General features: G+C 55.7%; 1 protein-coding gene across 5 annotated transcripts in view; it reads left to right on the plus strand.

Moving 5' to 3' along the window:
• ARHGEF4 (Rho guanine nucleotide exchange factor 4) overlaps positions 1-17,226 on the plus strand; it is an 87,051-nt gene extending 69,825 nt beyond the window's left edge. For 2 of the 5 annotated variants that reach the window (XM_038564797.1, XM_038564798.1), the window contains exons 3-11: positions 6,883-7,062; positions 8,036-8,212; positions 9,536-9,715; positions 11,406-11,638; positions 11,940-12,069; positions 13,496-13,627; positions 14,378-14,621; positions 15,398-15,475; positions 16,040-17,226. In XM_038564797.1, the coding sequence (XP_038420725.1) occupies positions 6,883-7,062; positions 8,036-8,212; positions 9,536-9,715; positions 11,406-11,638; positions 11,940-12,069; positions 13,496-13,627; positions 14,378-14,621; positions 15,398-15,475; positions 16,040-16,191 (1,506 nt within the window). In that variant the 3' untranslated portion in view covers positions 16,192-17,226. Of the gene's footprint in view, positions 1-2,685; positions 2,855-3,287; positions 3,350-4,045; positions 4,068-6,882; positions 7,063-8,035; positions 8,213-9,535; positions 9,716-11,405; positions 11,639-11,939; positions 12,070-13,495; positions 13,628-14,377; positions 14,622-15,397; positions 15,476-16,039 lie in introns of those variants that run through there. The other 3 variants (XM_038564799.1, XM_038564800.1, XM_038564801.1) reach the window with 3 other exon arrangements.
• The last annotated feature ends 119 nt before the right edge of the window (positions 17,227-17,345 follow it).

Here is a 17,345-nt window from a genome sequence, read left to right on the forward strand (position 1 = left end):
TTTTAAATCTCCTCGGCTCCCTCCACTGCAGCCTTCTAACCCATCAGAGGGGCATGGTGACTGTGACAGAGCTCACTGTTGAGACACCTGCACATGAGCTTTGAGCCCTACAGCATTAAGTTTGCAGCCTCTGTCAGAGAGACAGTGGAAACTCCTGCATAGCTGACATAGGGTTTTTAAATTTTTTAAAAAGATTTTATTTATTTATTTGAGAAAGAGAGAGAGAGCATAAATGTGGGAAGGAGCAGAAAGAGGAAGAGAAGCAGACTCCTCACTGAGCAGGGAGCTCTACTTGGGACTTGTTCTGAAGACCCCGGGATCATGACTTGAGCCAAACACAGACACTTAACCGACTGAGCCACCCATGTGCCCCTGCCATAGGGTTTTTTGTGTTTTTGTTTTTGTTTTTGTTTTTGTTTTTAAAGCTGCTTGGGGAATGCCTGGGTGGTGGTTGAGCATCTGCCTTGGGCTCAGGGTGTGACGCCGGGTCCCAGGATCGAGTTCCACATTGGGCTCCCTGCATGGAGCCTGCTTCTCCCTCTGCCTGTGTCTCTGCTTCTCTGTCTCTCTGTGTCTCTCATTAATAAATAAAATTAAAAAAAAAAAGCTGCTTGAACCACATGCAAAAGAATGAAACTGGGCCCTTACCTCACAACATACACAAAAATCTACTCAAAATGGATTAAAGACTTAAACCAAAAACCTGAAACCATAGAACTACTAGAATAAAACAGAGAAAGGCTTCTTTTTTTTAAAATTTTTTATTATTTTTATCTTTTTATTTTTATTTTTTTATTTTTTTCAGGGAAAGGCTTCTTAACACTGGTCTGGGTAATAGTTTTTTGGATATGATACCAAAAGCATAGGTAATGAAAGTAAAAATAGGTAAGTGAGACTACACCAAACTATAAACTTCTGTACAGTGAAGGAAACTGTCAACAGAGTGAAAGGGCGATCTGTGGAATAGGATAATATATTTGCAAACCATATATCTGACAAAGGATTGATATCCAAAATACATTAGTAACTCATACAACTCAGTAACAAAAAAAAAAAACAAAACAAAAAAAAACAGATAACTCATTTTAAATGGACAAAGGACCTGAATAGACATTTTTCAAAAGAAGATATACAAGTGGCCAACAGATATATGGACAGATGTTCAACATCATTAATCATCAGGGAAATGTAAATCAAAACTACAATGAGGTATCACATCTCTTACAATGCCTATTATTAAAAAGACAGAAGATAAGTGTTGGTGACAATGTGGAGAAAAGGGAACCTTTAGAAACTGTTAGTGGGAATGTAGATTGGAAAACATAATGGAAATTCCTCAAATAATGTAAAAAGAATAATTTGATCCAGATGCTCCAAAAGAAATGAGATCAGGATCTCAAAAAGATATCTGCATTCCCATCTTCATTGCAGTATTATTCACAGTAGCAAAGACATTGAAGTGACCTAAGTGCCCTTTGATGGGATGACTGGACAAGGAAAATGTGATGTATATACCATGGACTATTATTCAGCCTTAAAAAAGGAAAGTCCACTATTTGTGATATCATGGATGAACCTGGAGGTTATTATGCTAAGTGAAATAAGCCAGACATAGAAAGATGAAAAATGCATGATCTTACTTATAAATGTGTAATCTAAAAGTCAAACTCACAGAAGCAGAGAGAAGGGTGGTTGCCTGGAGCTGGGGGAGGGAACAATGGGAATATGTCAGACAAAAGGATACAAGGTGTCTGTTTTGCAAGATGAATAGGTTCAGGAGATTTAATGTGCAGCATGGTGACAACAGTTATCAATACATTGTTGTGCACTTGAAATGTGTCAAGAGGATAGATCTTAAGCAGTGTCACCACACACAGACACACAACTGGTAACTGTGTGAGGTGAGAGAGATGGTAATTAGCCTGATTGTGGTGATTATTTCACGACGTATACCTATTTCAAAATCTCAAGTTGCACACTTTAAATATACACAATTTTTATTTGTCCATCATACCTTAACAAATTTGGGAGGAGGCAGGGATAAGCCAGCTGCTTTTCCAAAGGAACAAAATGTGGCTGTGATGGAGAGGTCCTCAGTGAGGAGCTTCTCGGAGCACCTCCATGTGGATGACCTACGTGCGTCCTGAGCTCAAGTCCTGACTCCAGCATCCCTGGATCCCTGTGCGACCTGATCTTTCAGCGCTGGGCTTACTCCTGCGCAGATCCCCTGGCCCCGCGCGGCTCCGCGACCCCCGCCCTCGCCGCGAGCATCACCGCGGCCCCCTGCGCGCGGCGGCCGTAGGCAGAACCGCCCGTGCGCGTCGACGTCCCCCGACCGCCCACCACCAGAGGCGCCCGGAGCCGCCTCGAGCCGCGCGGACTCCCGGGCCTCCCCCCCCTCCCCTCCCCTCCCCTCCCCTCCCCCTCCCCCTCCTCCCCGGCTACCCCGCCCCGCGGCGGGCTCGGTTGCCAGGGCTGCGGGGCCTGGCGACGCCGCGCGCACGTCGCGGCCGAGCCGAGAAGCCCCGGGCCGGCGAGCGCCGCGGCTCCGCCCCCGCCCCCCCCCCCCCCCCCCCGGGTCCGGCCGCCCGGCTCCCGCCCTGTCGCCGCGGGATCTCCGGGCCGCGCGGAGCCGGGAGCCCGGGCGCCATGGCCAGGGTCCCGCAGTCCCGGCGACGCCCCGCGGCCCCCGGGAGCGCCCTGCGCGCCCTGCTGCGCTGCAACCTGCCCCCCGGCGCCCAGCGCGCGGTGGTCTTCGCCGTGCTGGCGCTCCTGGTCCTCATCAACGTCGTGCTGACATTCCTGCTGGCCTTCCGCTGACCGCCCGGGCGGCGCCGCGGGGAACCGCGCAGTGGTGAGTGGCGCCCGCGCTGCGCTCCTCCGGCCGCCGCGCACCAGCCCCTCCGGCCTCGGCCTCGGCCTCGGCCTCCCAGGGGCCGGCGCGCCCCAGCCCGTGCGGCCCCCCTGAGCCCCGCACCGGACCCACCCTGGGACGCCGCCCCCACCGGCCCCGGGCACTGAGGCCGGGCCTGCGGGTGACTCAGGGCATGGTGACACGGGTGCCGCAGGCCTTTCCACCTGCCCTTCGTGCCATGTGCGGTGTGTGTAGGGCTAAATGGTGCATCTCCGTGCACCTGAGGCAGCAGAGGCTGTTGTGGCCACGGCTGCGTGCTTGTCTGGAAACTGTACATGTGACTGTGTGGGAGAGGGACTGGGGTGGAAAATGTCTGGGAAGATGAGTCGGCTCCTCTTTACATGTCATCTGCAGCTGCTTTCCCCATTTTCAGTCTTAGGTGTCTCCATCAGCCTGCCCCCACCACAGGCAGAGCCCCTTCTGCACCCCTCCAAGGTAGGCATGCTGGATGTCCCTATCCCCTCCTGTACAGGGACCCAAAGGAGCTGAGCCTCATTCCTTCCCAGACTGTCTGACTGGAATCCTCCACCAGCATGCGTGAGAGAGAGGAGGAGGTGGGGGCAGGGTGGGCAAGGTGGTGGGTAGTCATCAGGGGGACCTTGAGGCCAAGCCTGGCTTCCTGAACCTGTCACATTCTCTAGGGTACAGCAGTGGATCCTGCCCCCTGCCTCCTGCCCCCCACCACAGAGCAGTTCCTTGCCTGCCTGCACCTAAACATCCCCTGTCTCACAGCCAGCTTGTGCTTTCTGCTGCCCGGCCAAGAAAGAGCATGCAAATTCTGCCCCTCAGCCTGCTGGACTTGAATCTGGGCTTCCATGCAGCTGCACATCAGACAAGGAGCATCAGAGTTTCTGCCCAGAAACTCATCCAGTGAGGGCCCTGGTGGCCTCTGGGCTGTCCTGGAGGTAGAATGCATCTCTGACCTCTTGGAGCTATATTTTGTCTTGGTGACATCACAGAAATGATTCATGTCACTGCTCTTACTTGACGGAGTGCTCCCATTTGTGGAGCTATCAAGGAGCTGTGTGGCCCAGGGAGAGCACATTGTCACTGTGCATCAGTCGGAACCAAAGCACAGGGAGTTACTCACAGCTGTGTCTCTGTCACGTACCTCCTGTGCACAGCAAGGTACTGGAACAAGGAAGTGACAAAGGTGACTGCCCCCACCACCAATAAGGGCTTCTGGATGGATGACTGGACAAGGCAGATGTGAGGGCTTGTCCCTAAAGGTGCCCGGAACTTTGGTCTCTCTAGGGAGCCCTACCTCTTTGTCTCATACCTAGAGTCCTTCCTCTGCAGCTGTATAGGAAACCACCTGGGTAAGATCTGTACCTCTCTGCAAGGGCTGGCAGAGAAAGCAGCAGGAGGAGGCACTGGGCCGCGCAAGAGGGCTCATCTGAGAGAACCTGGGGTTAGGAGGAGACACCTGACCTGGTTAATATTAGTAGGGCCCAAGCTGGGATGGGAAATGGTGGGAAGCTGGGCTGCATGGGCTACGTCTGCATTACATCCTCCCTGCCTGAGCTCTGGCAGTGAGGGGCAGCCTCCATGATGTCCTGGACACCTGCCTGTGCAGCTGGTGTGAACTTAGGATGGACAGCATTCACCTGCAGTATGGCAGACTGTTCTTGAGAGATCAAAGTGTAGCGTGCCATTAGTGAGTGTATAAATGTGTGTTGGCAGGTGCATGTGTGTGTGCAGGATGAGGGGGTCTCAGAATACCTACCTCTCAAGGATCAAAACTACCCAAGTAGCCTATAGTCACGCATTCCCTCCATTGTGATGACACACTTGCCTGAGGTCACACACACCCTCTGTCCTTATGCTCACACTCACACATGGTCACACATACCTTCTGTTATGATGCACCTGCTTACCTGGGATCACTGTCCCTGGACATTCACCTGCATCCCATATTCTCACTGGCCCACCCACACCACCCTTGAGTACTCTGTTTCTTCCTTGTCTTCAGGCAAGATCCCTGGAGGCTAGTAGTGGTAGCCTGCTTGTGTGGAGAGTGCCAGCTATGGGCTGCCTAGTCTAGTGCCTGCTCCCTAGGTACAGCAGCCACTGTCATGTGGCCTCTCTGAGTCCTCTTGTCTCATCTTGTTCATATTGCAGCCAGGAGGTCTTGATCCGGGGGGCCAGGCCTTCCTGCAGGAGAGGCCATGCCTGTAGTAGATCTTTTTAGCAGGGATGAGTGCCACGGTCCCTTCAAGAGGCATGCAGTCCCCCAGAAATAACCCAGTGCTTGGTGCCCAGGGTCCCTGGGTGGGCATCAGGAATCTGCAGCTCCTGAATGGCTGTCGCATGTGAGAGTACGTGTACAATAGGCTGTGGATCATTCTGAGGAGTGGTTTCATCAGGGTTTAGAGCAGGTTTAATCCCCAGAAAACATGAACTGGAGGTTTCTGAATGTGCTTACTCAGGCCCTACCCTGAAGGAAGGCCTGAGTGGGTTCTGGTCCCCGAGTAGCCTACCCCACCCCTCACCCTGCCCATTTGGGGACTCAGGGAGGCCTCCTAGCTACTAGAACTCTCAGCTGGAGACCCAGACAGTCCTGCTACAGCCCCGCTCTGGTCCCATTTTGGTCTGAGGAATAGCGCACACACTGCCCTGGGAGCACCCAGAGAAGGCTCCACTGGACCTGAAGCCAAGGGAGGATTCACACTCATGAGTAGGGACAGGAGCAAGCAGCTCAGAGGAGGAAATAGTGTACAGGGTCTGACTGGTGATGCTCTGAGGCCTTGACTGCCAAAGAGCCACCCTGTGGCTGTGGAGGCCAGAGCCAACACTTGGTCCTAGCAGAGAAGGGCAGGGATCTCACCTCTTGTATAGCCCCCAACCTACGCCCTCCTCTTGTCATAAGCCCCAGAGGCATTCGTTCTTCATGGAGCAGAAACTGAGCCCACATTATAGGAAGGCAGGCATCAGCCCAACAAGAAATGGAGCTCTAAGAACAAGGCTGCTTGGGGCATGGGGGAGGGAGGGAGTCCCCCTTGGGGCAGGGGACCATCTCTCCTGATGGGAGGTCCATTACTGTGTGGGAGGAAGGAAACACACCAAATTATTTCATCAGAAAGAAATTAATATAAAGAATTGTGAGCCAGGTATAAAGTGCTTGACTCCATAACCAAGTCACAAGAACAATCCTGAGGTATCTGTTACAGAGGTAGCAGCTGCAAGATGTACCTACCTCACCTAGAGCCAGGGAATAAAGGAAAGGAGTTGGAATAATTAAAGCTAAGGATCCTGTGGGGCTTGGGACCTAGGATAGAAGGATAGGTACTGCTCAGCTAGATAGAGCTGGTGGGGGCAGCGGGGAGGGCCATGAGACTGGTTCCGCAAGTGTTCAAAACCACTGCGAACTAGATCCAGGTACTGTGATGGCTGGGCACCACCCCTGTGCCTGGAGGAGTGGCACTGTTCTTGCCAGATGAACTCACAGGTAATGCAAGTCCACAAGAAGCCAGCGGGAGGGAGTAAGCCTCTTCTCCCTCCAGCCTTGTGGTCCCCTCCAGTGCCACATTAGGAGAACCTAATGGGGTTGCACAGAAGAAATGCAGCTTTCTGAGCTCAGTCACAGCATCACAGAGCAGAGATGGCAAATGAAACTGAGAGCAATGATTTCATCACTGGCCCAGTAGGTTGGGAGGAAGGTGTGCCCTGTGCAGGGGAGTAACGTGCTTGCCTCTCAGATTCTGTGGCTCACCAGGATTCTAGTGGTCAAGTTCACTTCAGCCTTCATCGTGAGCCCCGCCAGTGTAGACATGCCCAGGGCATAGTCCTGTCCCCTGAAGAATGACTGGCTCAGAGGGAGCCTCCGTTCACTCCTCTGTAACATGAGTCAGGCTCCCCTCTGCAGGGCTTCCAAGGGTTAGAGGGCAGGCGGCAGGAGCACCCTGTCCCATGAGTAGGTCGGTGGCAGCTTTAGTCACTGATCTGCCTGTCTGTGGCTCTCTCCACAGCTCATCAGTGATGGCAGTGTGGTCTGTGCTGAAGCACTCTGGGACCATGTCACCATGGATGACCAGGAACTGGGCTTCAAAGCTGGGGATGTCATCGAAGTAATGGATGCCACCAACAGAGAGTGGTGGTGGGGTCGTGTTGCCGACGGCGAGGGCTGGTTTCCAGCCAGCTTTGTGAGGGTATGGCACCCACCTGTGCTTCTCCTATGCCCATAAGGAGCCAACTGGCTCTGCTCAGAACTGCAAACTTGAAACTACTCTGGGGTCTTCCCCCTCCCTGTCTCCACCCTCAGGGCAGTGCCTGGACTGCAAGGCTGTGGGTTGGGGATAGGGTGGGAGGTGTCAAGAAGGCCAGCCACAGAGCTGTGACACAGCCTTCCTCCTGGAAAGCCATCACCAACTCCTGCCTGCTCCCATGCCTCCCTCCAGGGTGCCCTCAGTGTCCAGAAAGGAAAGAGTCAGAAATGATGGTGTGTGGATTCCTCCACAGGGAATCTGCATGTTAGAATTCCATCGCCACACACAACTGAATACCAGGCATTTACTAAACACTGTGCAGAAAATTTGGAGGGTCGTCTCCATGTTAATTTTCACAATGCCCTGGGAGCTGGGAACAGCCACTTACACCCAAGAAAATTGAGGCATGCACCAGTTAAGTCGTTAGCACAAGAGATCCCAGAAAGGGGGCCCGGAGCCTATGTTTGGCAGCCTTTGGTCTCCAAGGAAGAACTCGTGGCGCCATCTCAAAAACCAGGCAGAGGGCAGAAGGGAGGAGATATCCCAGGCCTTGCGGTGCAGTGCTTCTCTTGCCCCAGACCCTGTGGATAATCCTCTAGCCTGTCCTACCCACGGGTCCGGGGTGCCAGAAGGGCTGCACCCCGCATCACTCCGTCACAGCCTCTAGAGGGCTGGCCTGGTGCCAGCGGGCATCGGTTCCCAAAGTCCCTATGGGAGTAAGAATCTGCTCCACTCCCCGCACTGAGGCCAGGACCAGCAGAGCAGGGGGAGGCGGGCGGGCGGGAGGGAGGGGCAGTGGGTGCTGCTGGGTCTGCCCGCCTCAGTTTCCCGCTGCCGCCGCGTGCCGGTCGCGGGGCGCTGACCCTCGGTGGGGGTCGGCCCTGGGGCGCTGACCCCGCGCGCCGCCGCCTTGCAGCTGAGGGTGAACCAGGACGAGCCCGCGGACGACGCGGCTGTGCGGGCCGGGGACGGCGGGGCCGAGGACAGAGGGGCCGAGGCGCAGAGCAGCAGGGACCAGATGCGGACCAACGTCATCAACGAGATCCTCAGCACCGAGCGGGACTACATCAAGCACCTGCGGGACATTTGCGAGGTGAGGGGCGGGGCGGGAGGCAGGGTCGGGGAGAGACCCGACGGGCCGCGGCGGGGGGTGATGGGGCGCGGAGAGGCCTGGGGGGGATGGGGCGCGGAGAGGCCTGGAGGGTGATGGGGCGCGGAAAGGCCTGGGGGGGATGGGGCCCGGAGAGGCCTGGGGGGGCATGGGGCGCGGAGAGGCCTGGAGGGTGATGGGGCGTGGAGAGACCTGGGGGGGGATGGGGCCCGGAGAGGCCTGGGGGGGATGGGGCGCGGAGAGGCCTGGGGGGGCATGGGGCGCGGAGAGGCCTGGAGGGTGATGGGGCGTGGAGAGACCTGGGGGGGGGATGGGGCCCGGAGAGGCCTGGGGGGGATGGGGCGCGGAGAGGCCTGGGGGGGCATGGGGCGCGGAGAGGCCTGGGGGGGCATGGGGCGCGGAGAGGCCTGGAGGGTGATGGGGCGCGGAAAGGCCTGGGGGGGATGGGGCCCGGAGAGGCCTGGGGGGGCATGGGGCGCGGAGAGGCCTGGAGGGTGATGGGGCGTGGAGAGACCTGGGGGGGGATGGGGCCCGGAGAGGCCTGGGGGGGATGGGGCGCGGAGAGGCCTGGGGGGGCATGGGGCGCGGAGAGGCCTGGAGGGTGATGGGGCGCGGAAAGGCCTGGGGGGGATGGGGCCCGGAGAGGCCTGGGGGGAGATGGGGCGCGGAGAGACCTGGGGGGGATGGGGCGCGGAGAGGCCTGGGGGGGCATGGGGCGCGGAGAGGCCTGGAGGGTGATGGGGCGCGGAAAGGCCTGGGGGGGATGGGGCCCGGAGAGGCCTGGGGGGGCATGGGGCGCGGAGAGGCCTGGAGGGTGATGGGGCGTGGAGAGACCTGGGGGGGGATGGGGCCCGGAGAGGCCTGGGGGGGATGGGGCGCGGAGAGGCCTGGGGGGGATGGGGCGCGGGGAGGCCTGGGGGGGGATGGGGCGCGGAGAGACCTGGGGGGGGATGGGGCGCGGAGAGGCCTGGGGGGGATGGGGCGCGGAGAGGCCTGGGGGGGATGGGGCGCGGGGAGGCCTGGGGGGGGATGGGGCGCGGAGAGACCTGGGGGGGGATGGGGCGCGGAGAGGCCTGGGGGGGATGGGGCGCGGAGAGGCCTGGGGGGGATGGGGCGCGGAGAGGCCTGGGGGGGATGGGGCGCGGGGAGGCCTGGGGGGGGATGGGGCGCGGAGAGACCTGGGGGGGGATGGGGCGCGGAGAGGCCTGGGGGGGATGGGGCGCCGGGAGGCCTGGGGGGGGATGGGGCGCGGAGAGGCCCGGGGGGATGGGGCGCGGAGAGACACCTGACGGGCCGCGGCCGCAGGGCTACATCAGGCAGTGTCGCAAGCGCGCCGACATGTTCAGTGAGGAGCAGCTGCGCACCATCTTTGGGAACATCGAGGACATCTACCGCTGCCAGAAGGCCTTCGTGAAAGCACTGGAGCAGAGGTTCAACCGGGAGCGTCCACACCTGAGCGAGCTGGGCGCCTGCTTCCTGGAGCACGTGAGCAGGCCCGCCCGGACCCTGCTCCCGACTAGACGGGCCCCCTGCCCCGTCAGTTTCTGCTGGGGGGTCCCCACTCCCCTACACACACACACACATCCTGGCCCCAGCACACCTTAGCCTCCCTCTGCTCTTTTCTCCCATGCCTGCCTCCTCTCAGAAGTCGACCCTGCAGACTAAAGCCCTAGCAACTGGCTGCTCTTTTCCAGAAGCTTCCAGGCCCCACATCCTATTGCCCAACTGCCCTCACCCTCCCGCTGTTCTAGCAGTGTCTCTGCTTGTTTGGGAGAGAAGCTCCTTGGAGCAAGGGTGTCTGGGCATCTGCCTGGAAATATGTGCTTGGGCTAGAGTGAGGAAAAGACAGAGCTGGGCTGGGCCACCTGTTGAGCATCCTCAGAGCTGTTCATAACAGGTTCTGGGCTTTCTCACACAGTGGGAAAATTGGAATTTGTGAAATACTCAGGGCTTACTTCTGATCTAAATGCCAGTGGGCATTCAGCCAAGGTTCATTGGACTGGTCTGGGCACATGGACTCCTTCTAGCTTTGCCTGGTAACGAAGGCACATGTTACTACCTCTCTCCTATGGCAGTCAAATGTGGGGTGGAGCAGAGGATGCCACAGCCAGCCCATCAAGGACAGTGTGGGTTCCTTTCTGCTGTTGGAAAGGCCCTGGCACCTCACTCCAGTGGCAGGAGGAGAACTGGACAGGGAGACCTTAGACTCCCTGAGCAGGAGCCAACGGAGGATAAGAGCACCTGAATGAGTGTGAGATTTGCACCGAATTACTCAGCAGACAGAACTGTGGTGGAGGGAGGGGCAGGCACTTTATCCATATTACCTAGTGTGACTGTCACAGCAAGCCACCAGTGAGCCACACTGCTGTCACCATCCTTTCCCACCTAAGTCCATGAAGTCCTAGTCACTAAAGGGAATACCTGGCCTTCCTCTGGCTCCAGGTAGATGGAATTTTTAAAAAAGGGGTGGGGGGAGGCACTGTGAGTCTCATGCAGGATACACACACAATGTAGACACACCTGTCATGTTGTGTTGAATAAAGTAGCAGAGCAGCCATTCAGGTATGAAATCAGAGCTTTGTGAAGGAGAAGCCAGACACTAGGCTGAGGATGAAAACACTACAGGGGCATAGCCATAGACCCTGGCATCCATTTAACCTCTCTTAATCTCTTTCTCTTCTCTCTCTCTCCCTCTGTTTCTTCTCTCCTCTCTCTCTCCCTACCCGCCCCCCCCCCCCCGTCTCCTCTCCTCTCTCTCTCCTCTCCGTCTCTCCTCTTGCTCTCTCTCCCTCTCTCCTCCTCTCTCTCTCCTTTTCCTCTCTTTTTTCTCTCCCTTCTCTTTCTCTGGTTTTTGGCTTTGATAATGCTGCTTTATTAACATCATTGATTTCATAAAAAAACCAGACATATAGTCAAAATATCTGCTGAAGGCCCAGCTGAGAAAGCTAGGTGGTGACAGGGCACACACAAGCCCGAGTTTCCAGAACACTCACATCCCTGTGCCTAATTCCATATAGTGTGTGCCCAGTGAAGTAGGTAGGCAGAGCCAGGGCCCTCTCAGCCCAGCTCCTGAAGGAAATGCAGAGGCTCCTGCTTCCTCTCAACACTGTGGCTGGGTTGCTTGGGTGGCCCAAAAGAGCAGGAGGTCACCATCCTAACCTCTGTGTGCCCCCAGCAAGCGGATTTCCAGATCTACTCTGAGTACTGCAACAACCACCCCAATGCCTGTGTGGAGCTGTCCCGGCTCACCAAGCTCAGCAAGTACGTATACTTCTTTGAGGCCTGCCGGCTGCTGCAGAAGATGATAGACATCTCACTGGACGGCTTCTTGCTAACACCAGTGCAGAAGATCTGCAAGTACCCTCTGCAGCTGGCCGAGCTACTCAAGTACACGCCCCCCCAGCACAGGTAGGAGGCCGCTGGGGTGGGAGACCCGCCTGAGGCTCTTCATACCCTAGGTCAGCCAGTGTGTTGAGTGCAGGTAATGTGGGGGTACTGCTACAGGCACTGGCCAGCGGCACACAGTAAAACAGCCCCCACTGTCATGCGCTGTTGTAATGAGGGAAGAGGACAGAGGTGGGGTATTTAGTTCTGTGTCCAGACAGGTGTGCATGGACAGAGCCCCAGAGGGAAGCAGCTCCGGGGGGGGGGGGGGGGGGGGCTCTCTGCTCTCTGTAGTGCAGCCTTCTCCCATCTTGCTCCGCCCCAGGGATTTCAAGGATGTGGAAGCAGCCTTACATGCCATGAAGAATGTGGCCCAGCTCATTAATGAACGGAAACGGAGGCTTGAAAACATCGACAAGATTGCTCAGTGGCAGAGCTCCATAGAGGACTGGGAGGTGAAGGCCCCACATCTCAGAAAATACCATGGGGCATGGCCCCTGGCTCTGCCCCTAAAAAAATCTAGGAAGGAGCCTAAGCAGGAAGCCATGCTCTTGGGAGCTGGCAAATAGGAACTAGTGGCAGGAAAGCTGGTCCTCTGCCCCATCCAACCCACCTGAGCACTGAGCTACAGGCCTGATGGGCCCTTTCAGGGTCAAGAGAGGAGCAAATGTGTGAAATAGTTGTTGCTCCTAGTGGGGCCAGCCAGCCCAGCGGGACAGGCAGACCCCAAGTTTTAGTTAGCTCCTGGGACTCCCCACAGAAGGGTTCAGACCTGCCATAGTATGACCAAAAGCATGGGTCAGAGCCTCCTGGTTCCATTCTGGCTTGCACATACCCCTTATATCTGCCAGTCTTGTCTCCTAAAGCACCCAGTGTGCTTGACCTAATGGGAACATTCCTGTCCTCCAAAGGTCTTCCTATCCTGTTCTCTCACCTCCACTCACCAGCCATAAAATGTGATGAAAATACTGGATCCTGGACCCCACCCTAGAAATAGGGAATTAGAATCTCTGGTGGTAGGGCAGAGCAATATGGTCTTTGTTTTGTTCCGGGTTTTTAATTTTCCTGGTGAATGGTTCTGAGCCCCAGCCCTGGCTAAAGACCACTACAAATTCACTTAGCTCAAACTCAGTGGCTGTGAAGAACTCCTGGATGTGGTTTGTATTCCCCAGGAGGAACCGGAAGGGGGAAGGGCTTAACCTGAAAGTTTGAAGTCTGATCGTGGGGCTTCAGGTACTAACTACAGTTAGCTGGGAAAACTTCCTTAGCCCCTAAGAGACAAGGCTCATGGATGACTTCTAGCTAGGTCTAGTTATTCTCGAGAACAGCACTTTCATATCTGATGAAAATATCATGGGAGCCACATAGGTAATTGTATATGTTCTAATAGCCATCTCAAAACAGAAAGAAAGCGGGTGAAATTAATTTTAATGTTTTAAAATTTTTTAATGTTTTAATTCAATATATCCAAAGTATCATTTCAGAGTGTACTCAACAAAAAATCGTTCGTGAAATATTTCACATTCTTTATATAGTCTTCAAAATTGGTATTCTTTTACTAATATGATAATCTCAGCAGGGATTAGCCACATTTCAAGTACACATGCCACTGGCTGTCACAGGGCCCCATTTTGCTGAGATAGCAACTTATAGGTCAAATGACCTTCTCACCACCCCCAGTAACCCCACCACTTCCTTGGGCTTCAAGAGCAACCCCTCCCTCGGTGGTCTGCTGCTTACTACTTGCCAGTGGAGGCCACAGGCAGGCCAGGCCAGTGGGGAGCCTACCCAACTCTTGATGGAGGCAGGCGGCAGGACCCAGTGGAGGGGGCTTCCAGCGTTGAGTACATTCAGCTCACAGCTCTCCTTGGGGTCTCCCAGGGGGAAGATCTCCTGGTCAGGAGCTCAGAACTCATCTACTCGGGGGAGCTGACTCGTGTTACACAGCCACAAGCCAAGAGCCAGCAGAGGATGTTTTTTCTCTTTGACCACCAGCTCATCTACTGCAAGAAGGTACCAGAGTTGCTCTGCCTTGCTGGGATGAGCCATTTAGAGCAGGATGGAAGGGGTGAAGCTGAGGGCTGGGAGTAACTGCCAAAAAAAAGGAGCCACACAGTGGTGGTTCCTTTCCCACCTTTAGTAGAGCAGGCTCTTCCCTGGTCAGGTCTGTAGGGGCAAGATGAGGGTGACTGCAGAGGGAGCCAAGTAGCCCACGGACCATGGGATGGCCCTTATAATCTGGCCAGGGCCCAGTGCTGTTGAGAATACCCTCCTTCCTGATCTAGCCCCTACTTGCTTCTAAAGCCACCTCTCCTGTCCCTGCAAAACTCAGCTCCCCTTGAGCCCTGGAGTCCTCTGCTTTTGCTGCTTTACTATTAGCTTCTACTTCTCTCAACACATGGCCCAAGGGGCCCTGGGCATGTAACCTGCCTGGCACTGGCCCTGGGCCCAGCCTGGTAAGCCTGGTACTCTTCTTATCATGCAACATGGGCCCTCCCCATGAGACTGTGAATACCTCAAAGACCCTCTAGGCCAGTCAGTAAATGTTCATCAAAGGAACGAGGCTCCTCCATTATAGGTTCAGCAGAGTTGTGGGCCAAATCACACTCACTCTGCCCTCATGAGCTCACCATCTGCTGGGAAAGTGGGTGTGCTGCCCACTGGCCCTCCCAATTGCAGGGTGCGAGGTGAGGAGAGTGGTTCAGAGGCCTGGGAGGGACCCAACAAGCAGGATAGGTCAGGAGCTCACGGAGTCTCTGGCAGGACCTTCTCCGCCGGGATGTGCTGTACTATAAGGGCCGAGTGGACATGGATGGCCTGGAGGTGGTGGATCTGGAAGATGGGAAAGACAGAGACCTCCACGTGAGTGTCAAGAATGCTTTCCGGCTGCTCTGCGGCACCACAGGAGAGAGTCACCTGCTGTGTGCCAGGAAGCCTGAGCAGAAACAGCGCTGGCTCAAGGCCTTCGCCAGGGAGAGGGAACAAGTGCAGCTGGACCAGGAGACAGGTGCGAGACCCTACTCAGCCTTGCTCCACTGTGAGAGCCCACCCGGCCCTCCTGACTCCTGAATGTGAGGTCAGGAGAGCCTTGAAACAGTGTGTCCCACAGCCCAAGGGCCTCAGGGTTTAGCAAGGTTCCAGGACATCTCTTTGTTTCAGCCCTGGGGCATGGGCCCCCTGGTCTGTTAGGCTTTGCTTCCAGAACACACATATATACACATATGCATGCACACTCCATAAAGTGGGGGCCCTCTGCTCAGCTGCAGAGACCTAGCGAAGCCCTTTTCTAGCACAAACCATTCAAGTAGGATTTGGGAACTGGCTTTGAGAAGCCTCCTCCACTCCAACATAAGCAAGGCACCTCCCACTGCATTTCTCTCTTCTTGATGGGTCCCTGGGCATCATGTTCAGAGTGACCAGATTGGCTGCTCTTGGTCTGGGAAAGGAGTCTCTACCATAGTGGAAAGGATGGACACTAGATGCTTGATACATCAAGGATTGGGTCAAGGTGAGAGATGGAGCATGGAAAGCCATGTGGGGAGGGCCCTTGAGCATGTAATGTTCTCTGCCTTGTTGGCCAAGGCAGGCTGTCTGAGCAAAATGCTGAGCTTCTGCAGCATGTTGAGACCCCAGGCCCTATGGGAGGTGCAGAGTACCCAGAGGATCACACAGATACCAGGAGGCACTGGCCAAGAGGAACACTGGATGGGGAGGAGGGAGGAGGTAGAAAGGCAGCCAAGTCCTCAGAGTAAGTGGAGGTCTTTTTGTGGCTCTTCCTCTCAGGCTTCTCTATCACCGAGCTGCAGAGAAAGCAAGCCATGCTGAATGCCAGCAAGCAGCAGGCCACTGGGAAGCCCAAAGGTAAGTGGATGGTACCCTATCTCTTCTAACAACAGCCTAGCCCTAGCCATGATCAAACTCTTCTCTGACCCCCAGAGCAAAGCCAGCTAGCACCTGGGGCCCATCTACTGCCCACTGCCCACTGTAGGTATTTATTCCCGGATTGGTGAGGCCACCAGTGACAAAGCTTTAGTCTGAGCAGTTGATTTTGCTCTCGATTCCCGTGGGTCTCCCAAAGCAGTACTATTAGTGATATCACAGCTCCCCATGCAGCACTATTTCTGGCATGCCTCCATATAACCCCCTGCCAAGGAGCTCATAGCCCCATTTCTTCAGAGATGTGAAATGCCTGGCCTGGGGCCTATGCTACGGAGTAGCTCCAGGACCCACACTGTCCCTGGTCCCTTGTCCATCTGCTCTGCAGGCCAGAGGGTGGCCCAGGCCACTGGAGGTGGTTGCCCTTATAGGAAGTTCCCTCCTGTGGGACAGACCTTATCCCACTCCCCTACCAAGCAAAGGCTGCTGCTCTGCCCTGTGCCACCCGGCTCCCTAGGCACCTACGTAAGATCCCTTTCTTCTGCCTAGCCCTCAGCCGGCCCTACTACCTGACACGCCAGAAGCACCCGGCACTACCCACCAGCCTGCCCCAGCAACAGGTCTTAGTACTGGCAGAACCCAAGCGGAAGCCTTCTACTTTCTGGCACAGCATCAGCCGGCTGGCACCCTTCCGCAAGTGAGCCAGCTTCCCATCTGGCAGCACTCTTGGGACCTGGCCCGGCAGTGGGCCTCCAGCCTTTTCCCCTGAGGCCCAGCGCATGTGGCCTCCTCTGCCTCACGCACACTGGAAGCTACAGACTGAGTGAGAGAGCTGCTTGGCCCCCCATTTGTGGGTTCTTCCCTACTACTGGTGCACAGAAGACACCAGCTGGAGGGGCAGGGGCCCACAGCAGTGAGCCTCCCACTGCCCCCTGGACTTCTATGGGGCCTCCTGGGAGGCACAGTGCAGAGCCCCCGGCCAGGGCAATGTGTGTGAGAAGACTGGCCGCTCTGAACCCTCTTCTCTGGACATTTAATCATCCCTCCTCCTCTTTTCTCTGGGCAGGAAACCATCTGCCTTTAGCCTCTGCAAAATTGGGCTCTGTACACCTCTGCCCTCCAAATGCCCCTCAGGCCCCCAGTCCCCCAGCTGCTGGTGCCAGGCAACTTGCATCACTGGAGGGTGGGAAGTAGAATTCTGTGCACAAAAATGTCCAGCCCAGAGCCTACTCATTTCTGCCTCCCAGCCCCTCTAGACACCCCTGGCTGCTGGACACCCTCCTCGTGATGTGTTTGTTTATAGTGGAGAGAAAACAAAACCATAGTCACTGCATACATCTGTCAGGGTTCGTGACCAGTCCACATATAGCTGTGGGTTGACTCCAGAACCTGGTCCTTTTTTTTTTGGTTTGGATTGTGTGGTTTTTCTAACAATGGGGAAAAGAATTGTTATTAGTGACACAGAAAGATTGCCTTACCCTAAGTGAGTGTGAGAAGCCATAAGGACTGAATTCTGTGGCCCAGCACCCAGGATTGACCCACCAACCCAGAGGCCGGTGGTCATGTGAGTTAAAGAGAAGCCCACATCCCAATGAGAAGGGTTACCCATAGTACAACCAGAACCTGAGCTGTCTCTTGCCCACGGGGATTCAGAAGCATGTACAGTCAACTCTTGCACTATACCTTCTCCAAGCCAGAAACCACATTTAATTTCATAAAAAACTTATGAAAAATTACCTGGCTGCCAGCCCTTGTTTTTCCATTTTTGTCTGTGTATTTTCTCCTTTGCATTCCCTGTCCTTCCTGTACCTCTTACCTATCTCTGCCCTGGGCATTTCCTTCAACAGAAAGGATG

Source organism: Canis lupus, chromosome 19 (assembly GCF_011100685.1).
Source record: "Canis lupus familiaris isolate Mischka breed German Shepherd chromosome 19, alternate assembly UU_Cfam_GSD_1.0, whole genome shotgun sequence".
Classification (NCBI taxonomy): Eukaryota; Metazoa; Chordata; class Mammalia; order Carnivora; family Canidae; genus Canis; species Canis lupus.